This window comes from Aptenodytes forsteri, unplaced genomic scaffold, assembly GCF_000699145.1.
Source record: "Aptenodytes forsteri isolate BGI_AS27 unplaced genomic scaffold, ASM69914v1 Scaffold1, whole genome shotgun sequence".
In the NCBI taxonomy this organism is placed as follows: domain Eukaryota; kingdom Metazoa; phylum Chordata; class Aves; order Sphenisciformes; family Spheniscidae; genus Aptenodytes; species Aptenodytes forsteri.
In genome coordinates, this window is record NW_008795035.1 from 5903504 (window position 1) to 5912147 (window position 8644).

Here is an 8644-nt window from a genome sequence, read left to right on the forward strand (position 1 = left end):
ACCCCTGCGGGCCCGCCGGCGCCGTGAGGTGGAGCATTCCCGCTCCCCCTCTGGGTGATGGGGCCCTCACCGGGCCCCTCACCAGGCCCCCAGCCGCTTTTGGGCCCCCCGCCTCAGGCGGGAGAGCTGCCCGGCCCCCCCCGGGCGGGCACCAGCCCCGCTCCTGCCGGACTGATCCCTTGCTGCTCACCGCTTTGCCTGTCCTCAGCCTCCCCACCTGCGCTTGTGCCCCTTCCCCTGGGTATAACTCGCCCTGGCACTGCGAGGCTGCGAGAGGGGTGACCTTAAGCTCGGAAACAAAGGCTGCCCTGCTGCTGCCGTTCCTGTGGATTGTCCGTGTTTCACCTGTGTACCATTTTCCTCCTTTTTTCCATTCCAGAGCCACTCAGTACACATGCATGTTGCTTAGCTATTTAATAGAGCATAAGGCTGATAAAGAGAAGCTGGCAATGAAACTCAAGCAGTTGGAATCTAGCATGAGCTCTGGCCGGAAAAGTAAGTACCTGGTGTCTAGAGGGATAAGTCCTTCTTCACTTGCTCCTTCCAGCAAAACAGCTCCCGGCCTTGCTTTTTCTGTGGTTAACGTACCTTGAGCCACAAAACCTCTTAGTACATTCACAAAATTGTCGATAGACCTTATCCCTGCCTTGGCTTGACAGGCTAGGTAGGGCCAAACAGACATTTTTTACTTCCTCGGCCTCCTCTCCGATTAGGCAATCTGAATTATCGCTGGGAGAACTAGGGAAATAAGTTAACAGTCAGCTGTTGCTGCAGAGATCAAGTTGTCATCTCCGTTCAAGGACAGACCATTGAGTTATGATGCAAGGCTGGCTTACCGCGCTCGCGTTAGTCCTTCCAGCTAATGGGTTGAGATAGCCTAACGTTACAGATCATCATCCCAATAAAACCACCTCTGAAGGACCATCCTTCAATACGGCTTTTTATATCCTGCTTCACATACTAATTTTCTTTAGCATTTATACTCTACTAAATCATATACCCTTCCATACTTTTCTCATACGCATCGCTTCATTCTGTGTCACAGTTGCATCCGTTACGGTTACGCTGTTGCTGTGGTTGTATTGCTTGCTTTCAGGTTGGTCCTACACCTACTTATCAATTGTTCGACCCTGGAACAACTCCAATATACGAGGCAAATATTCTCATTTAATGTGTTACCATGGATTTGTTTTATTATTCCAGTTAGCTCCAGAGTATGGTAATTTCTAGCAGAGAGGCCAGCTGGTTTATCAGCATAGCCGTAATTCTCTTGCTTCTGCTGAACAAATCTCTGATAGACGTCAGGCCTAAATTCAGGACTCTTGCAGTTCCACTAAGCTCGGGTGCTGCCAACATCTGTCACGGTGACAGTACAGCGGGTTATAAAAAGTATTTTGCATAATATTGTGTTAATATTCACGGGGTGAAACCTAAACTGTGCAGCGGATGAAATCAGGCTTGCCATATATTATAGCTTGAAATGGAATACGCTGTTCCTGTTTGCAGGGAACTACGTGTGCCGCTGACAAATTCATGGCTGAGGAGGGACTTGGGTCTCGGCGTGCTTGGCACATGAATGACCAGCTTTCACAGAAGCTTAGGAAAGATGCAGCTCGTGGTTGCGACAGGGTTAGTGCAGTGACATCTCCTGACCACAGAGTTAGGTGAAATCCAGTGCAGCGTACAGCTGAAATCGGAGGCTCTCTTTGTGTCGCTTTTTTGCTGACGCTGACTCGTTCAGAGCCGTGGGTGATGTTGGCCCAGAGGGCACCCAGGCGCTGAGAACAGAGCGGCAGGAGAAGGCTGCAAGTCCTGGCTATTGACAAAATTTGTGTGTAGGTCCTGGGCTGGTGCAGGACAGAACGGAGATGTTTACACCCCTTTCCTTGCTAAGACTAGCATCTCACGCTGTGAGAAGAAAATGCTTAAGCATACAAATGCCCAAAGCCCACTAAGTTTTTTAAAAGTACACGTGGACAGTGACATGCCGAGTTGTCCTGCGTAGGGCTGTGTCTCTGCGGTAAAGGCCAGGCCACGCTAACCTTCGTGGGGTCTCTTGCAGTGTTCAGACTGGGCAACATGGTGCACGCCTTGGTAGCAGCCAGGAGAACTACACAGCTGCCAGATGTGGTTCCTCGCTTCTGCCTCACAGCCTCCAACCTGACCCGTGCCCTCTACTTCGTCTGCGATGCGGTCCTGTGGTTGAAGAGCGTCGGGCTCCAACCTGACGTCGATAAGCCGAAGTGGCGGAATTGGGCTACCAAGTGTTACTACTTTTCACTCCTGATGAATCTAGCCAGGGACTGGTATGAGATCTCCTGGAGGCTGGAACAAGCTGTACAGGAAGAAAAGGCAAAGGAGAAATCCTTCTGGGACAAACACAATCAGGATCTAAACTGTGTGAAATGTGACGGGTTGCACGGTTTTCTCCTCCCGCTGTTTCAAATACTGAAAAGACACCCTCCTTTGCTGCTGGACTTGGTGAAGAATCTCTGTGATCTCTCAGGCCCTTTGGATACGCTAGGGATCTACAAGACCAACCCAGGGGTGATTGGTTTCTGTGGCATCCTCTCCTCCCTGGTGGGGATCCTCACATTAGCAAGCCCACATCTGAAGCTGAAACAGTGACATAAAAGGAGCTGCGTAGTGTGCAGCGAGCCAACAGCTTTGATCCTCTGATAGGTTTTTATCCTCCATAGGGCACTTTCAAAATGAACATGTCTCACAGTAACCTCAAGACTAACTTTGTCCTCTGAATAAGTGAATTCTACCCTTTTTCCTTCCCTGTGTCTTTGCAGGTGAGTTTGGTGCCAATACACGCTCCCTGATGGAGTGAAGATGGGAGAAGGCAGAGTAGTATTTCACAGACAGAAACAGGACTTGGAACATGGCTGCTAGACAACGAAATGCTGATGTTCCTATATTTTAATACAGGGTTGTGAAATAGCTGCATAGACAACTGTAATAGGTATATGACTCCTAACTAACAGTGTTTACACTGGAAAGCTGGAATTCACCAATCAAAGGTTCCTACAGTCAGATTTTCTATAGTGGGCTCAGGCAAGTTAGGACCTGCGGTTAAAATGGCCTGAAGTCAAGTACGAGTGTTCCGATGGGTTTGGGTTGACGGATCCTGTTATCTGAGGCAGTGGTTTGAATGCAGCGTGATGGTAACTGAAGAGTGGTATGATCTGGCCTTCCCATGATCTCTGTGTAACGTGCACTGGTGACGCTGGATCTGTAGTCTAGTGACTGCCAACTTGTGTCCCAGAAAATCAGCACTTTCTTCTTTTCCTGCAATAATGTGAGCCAAGGACCATTGGCCACCGAGTCTGACTTCTCCAGCAGGCCACGGCTGAGGGTTTTGGTGAAGGACAGCATGTGGGAGAAGCTTGTCTGAGTGCTGATGATGCTGTGATTTGTAGGGAACTGGGTTTCCAAAGCTGTGAATCTGGAACCACTCAAAAGCACTAAATTTCCCATTACGCACGCACCTTAACTCCCAAACCCCTGTGATTCCAAGTGCAACAATTTCCCTTTAATCATATTGTGATAAGGAGCTTGTTTTGCTGTTTTAATTTTACATGAAAAATTCCATTATAATAAGGAGCTTTGGAACCAGCAGTTAAGGAAAGAAGCCTGGCTCGGAGCTTGTTGAGTCAGAAAAACTGCAAGGGTGTGTTTCTATTTGCGTAAGCTCCCGGCGGGAAGGGAATGGAGTTGGTCGTGATAATATCAGAATCCCCTGTGAGAAGAAAAGCTTATTACTGGATTTGGGCATTCATGGTTTAGATGTCCCTGTCTGGTCCTCCCTATCCTTCCCTTTCATGACCACAAGATTTCTTGTGCGTTCCCTCGCTGGTTGAATGGGTTCTACCATTTGAAAACGCCTTACGTTTGCACCTGCCTTATTGCTCATCATTTACCTTGCTGGGAATGATTGCCTGGCAGGGTAATCTAGGTTAAAGAAGAAATGCTGTGTCCAGCTGTTTGACAGTTACATGGCATGCAGTCTTGGTTGCTCCTGACTTCGCAGGGTACCAGTTCTGACACCATCTGAGAAAAAATTTGCTCATTATATAGGAGATAAAATTATCACTTTTCTTCAGCAGAGTTAGGCCTGTGTGTTCTGCTGCTTTCTGGTGCAAGGGCTCCTTGTTTAATCTGTCAGGAGGTGTGAGCAGAGACTACTCTACCCTGAACCAAGGTACTCTCTTATTATTTCTGATGCTGTCTGAAAATTAAAAGGCGCTGGTCTCCTTTATTAAAAGGAGAAGGCTGTGGAATTGAGTAGGCATGGTAAGGCAGTGCCCCAGTTTACCTTAAGTCATTGTGGACAGGCTTGGAATTACTTCCAGTTTGAATCTGAAGTGTTAGCTTGCCAATGAAGTGTTGGAAAAAAGAAGTTGCTGGGCAGGGTAATTAAGTGTTCTCGAAGACCAAATGTGGCCTGCAGCAGCTCTTCTTTTTAATATGGAAATGAATGCCATTAAAAGTAGAGCGTACTGGCAGTTCAGACCATAATGGAGCATTACATATGGGATATGTTGTCTTCAAGGGCTTCCTCTCCTTTTTAACAATGGAAATTTTTTGTTTCTTTACTCCATTTGCCTTTGAGCTCCCGGCAGTGTGGGACCCACCCCTCCCTTGGTCAGATTTGATCATTATCCCTGTGTGTAGCAACAACTGTAAGGAAGGAGGAGGAGTCTTGATGATCTGGCAGCGGAGGTTTGGCCGCCCTTTGTCTACAGAATTTCGTCTTCTTGCAAAAAAATGCATTTTTGATTCCTCTCAGGGGAGCTCTCAGGTACAAAACACTTCTTTCACTGGTTTGCGAACTTGCAGTTTGTAGGTAAAGGGAAATGCATTAACATACTGATGTGGCCCCTAGCCAGCTACACCTCCCCGTGCCCTGCCAAGGCAGAAGGGTGGTTTTTTTCCCCCGTGGCAGGCAAACACCGTGCAAAAGCCGTGAGCCAGGCCTTGATGTTCCTCCTGTAGGGACTGGTGTGGATTAGCAAGTACAGACTTAACCTGGGAGATGGGGCAGTGAATTTTCAGCCTGTCTCAGCCTTACCTGTCCCATTCTACGTGACGTGGGTTGGAGCATACAGGAGTAACTCTCTTTACTGGATGTTAAGCACTAATACTTGCCTTCTGCTCCCCAGCTGGAGGCTAGCAATTTAATGTACCTTAACGTAATATGACTGAAGCCATAGAATGACAATCAAATGGAGAAAATCCTTTTAGTGCCTTTTTTTTGTATCTGTTTCTAATACAGCAGTTGGAATAAGGACAGCTGTTTGAACACAAGCAATAAACTGAGATGAGTGCGACACCGTGTCTGTGTGTGACTTAGAGGGTGGGGAAAAGAGATGCTGAAGGAGGAATCCTCCCTCCCATCTCTGAATTTTATGAAGGATGATACTATTAAAGAGACATTGCCTATATTTGCCCTTGGGTTATAGAGCTGTCCTTTCGCAGTAGCAAGGTGGCAGCCAGATTCGTCAGACCCATTGACAATCCCCATTTCAGCTGCAAAAACGTGAAGAAGTAAATATGGGAGTACCTGGTAAAACTGCACATGACACACCCTGAAGCAAAATGACATTTTGAGAAATGCCGTCAGTTGCCCTTGAGTACCAGCGGAGAGGGCTGGAGCCTTCTGCCCAGCGTAGGCGCAGCTACGGTGAAAGGAACGGGTGCGCCTGCATTTTAGTATCTTATAAACAACCTTTCATTTGGATGGGTCTTAGTGTCGTAGGGCAAATCGCTGCAGCTGTCTAACGACAAACGCCTGCTCGGGGCAGGGAGTGAGGGTAACATCTCCAGCTGAGATGGGGAGGGATGGAGCCGGGATAACCATTAAAACCGAGCTTACTGTTAGCTCCTATCCCCTGCAGGAAGGGCTTTGCGAACGTGGAAGCTCCAAAATGTCGCTGAACAATGCATAAAGCATTGCATTTCGCAATGGTTTAGCAAGTTTCCTTCTGAACTACTGGTCTCGTACACATTTCGTAATGGAAACGGTTAACAGGAGAGTGCTCTGCGTGAGATGTGCAAAGTAATCTTCTACTCTGCTTACAGACAAGGCCTTCCTAATGTCAATACCATGCTCGGCGTGATATTGCAAGAAACGCGTGAGCCATTTGGGATTCCCAGGTGGGCGGCAAGAACGATCAAAGGTCTGAAAACCAACATCTCCAGGGAGGGACCAAATGAACCGGTTCTGTAGAGGAAAGGTGACTGGGCGAGGGTGTGAGAAGTCTTCAAGTGTCTAAAAGGTTGACTGACAAGAGGAAGGCAATAAATTGGTCTCTAAATCCATCCGGGAGGTAATACCTTTATATTGCAGCAAAGGAGAATTAAGTCACACAGGTGACTTTTTTTGAACTGTAAGTAAAATAAAAGACTAAATGGATTGCCCGGGAAGGCAGTCCTTAAAAAGAAACCGGACGGACATCTGCCAGCGGTTCTTTACGGGGTCCTGATCCTGCCATAGGGCATGGAAATAAATTAGTTACCTCTCCAGCCCCCTCCCAGACCTAACTGTAAAGATGCCTTGCAGGTCTTTGGGGGTCTGGCTCATCCCTTCACCGTGGTATACCAAAGGCTGTGGAGCAGACTGCGGAGACAAGGCTGTAAAACTCTGCTTGCCTGCACCCAGCTGATCCGGTGAGCTCTCCATGTTGCCCGCAGAAACACAGAAAGTATTTCTGGTGTGGGGTGGAGGCGGCGGTACCTTTGCACTGCAGAGCCCGGGGCTGGCACAGCCTTTGCCCCAGAGGAGGGGGAGGGGATGAGCGAAGGCGTTAGTAGGGCAAAGGCCGTGTTGTCTGTTGATCCCAACTCCAGCCAAGGCAGAGGGGGTTGGCATGCCCCCTGCACTTTTAGCAAGGCCAGCGGGGCTGGAAAATGTCTCGGTGCCAGGAGAGCAAACTTTTGAGCAGGCTGCCGCCCTTTGTCCCGCTGTCTGGAGAGCAGCGACTCACCCCGCCGCCGAGCTGGAGGCAGACCAGGACGTTCACATGCCTCTGTACCCGCCTAGCAAGGCAGGCCTGCAAGCTTTGCAGAGCCCCGGGCTGGAAGCGAACTCCAGGATCTTTGGGAAGAAAGGGGGTATTTTCCTCCCGTGCGTGCCTTTCCCACGTCCCTGGGAAGTCTCCCACCCCCAAGTACGAGCAGCGCAGCCAGGAGCAGGGAGCCATGCAGGCGCATTGGGCGCACACCTTCGTGTCCTGCACGGGGATGCTGGGCAGCTGCACGCCCAGGGTCTCCCTGCCTTGCGCCGGGTGGTCCAGGACACGCAGCAGCCTTGTGTCAGCAGGCTGCCTGGATCTCCCATTTGCACTGATCCCCTTGGGTGATTGCTTTGTCCTTTGGTATTTGTCTTCTTTCCACCGTGCTGTCCTCGTCTCTTCGGTGTGGCTTGTCCTCGATTTCCGTAGTCAATAACCAAAACCCATCGCAGCTTCATGCAGGTGGTGTCTTCTTTCTTTTCAATCAATACCGCAAACGGATTTGTTAATTATGATGTGAGTTGGCAGGGTGCCTCCCACACGGCAAGGCAGGCTGGCCGCAAAAGAGCAGGAGTAACGAGAGCATCACTGGTGGGTCAAGGGGAGCAGCTGTTCCTCTCCATGCAGTACTTGCGAGGCTATATTTGGGGAACCGTGTCCTGTTTTGGCCCCACCAGCACAGGAGAGATCCTGACGATCTGGAGAGAGTCTAGCAGAGGATCATTAGGAGGGCGAGACATTGAGGGGCACGTAGCACATGCCGTAGCAGCGCAGACTGGAGCACAAACTCTGCTCAGGGGTGCAGAGAACAAGGGTAAGAGGTGGCAGGCAGAAATTCCAACAGAGGAAATTCCAGTTGGACATAAGGAAAAAAAGGTTTATCATGAGTGTCGTTAGCACTGGAGCTGGGCCCCAGAGAGATGGGAGTCTTATCCTTGGAGATTTTTGAGATTTGACTGGATGAGACCTTGAGCAGCCTGATCTAGCTTTGAGGGTAGCCCTGCTTTGAGCGAGAGTTGAATGAGGTAACTTCCAGAGATCACTTCCAACCTGATTTTTTCCTCCATTTCTGTCTACTCCAAATGCCTAGAGCTTTCCTAATGCAATGTCTGCCCTGACCCTCAGCTAAAAGCCTCCTTGCCAAAATCCTCAGTGAATTCTTTTAGAAATTGCAGACCTGGCCAAACTAGATTGTTTTGTGCAGGATGTGACCCCCATGTCCGCCTTCTGCTCCTTGTGCTTAGTAAACTCTCCTGGGGAGAAATTATGCTCTTGGTCCGTGTTGCGTTTCCCAACAGGATAGGATCCTGGTCCACCACGGGGGGTAACAGGGGCTACAGAAATACAGGAAAGTTTTAATTTCTTCCACACTCATCATCCTGCCGTTGTCCGTAACAAACCCTGCCTGACTCTTCACCTTCTCCCTGACTGCTCATGATCTGTTGCTTTTGAGGTGGTGAGTCCAAGGGTGACTTCTTTTCATCTTCTCTTGGTGGAGTGGCATTAAACCCCGGTGCATCCCAGCTGTGCCGCAGCTGGAGAAAAGGAGGCTGAGGGGAGACCTCATCGCTCTCTACAACTACCTGAAAGGAGGTTGTAGCGAGGTGGGGGTCGGTCTCTTCTCC

General features: G+C 49.4%; 1 protein-coding gene across 1 annotated transcript in view; it reads left to right on the forward strand.

Annotated features, from left to right (window-relative positions):
• Nucleotides 1-5378, forward strand: part of PEX11A (peroxisomal biogenesis factor 11 alpha) — a 6410-nt gene extending 1032 nt beyond the window's left edge. The window contains exons 2-3 of the mRNA XM_009276558.2: nt 380-495; nt 2063-5378. Of these exons, the coding sequence (XP_009274833.1) occupies nt 380-495; nt 2063-2628 (682 nt within the window). The 3' untranslated portion in view covers nt 2629-5378. The remainder of the gene's footprint in view (nt 1-379; nt 496-2062) is intronic.
• The last annotated feature ends 3266 nt before the right edge of the window (nt 5379-8644 follow it).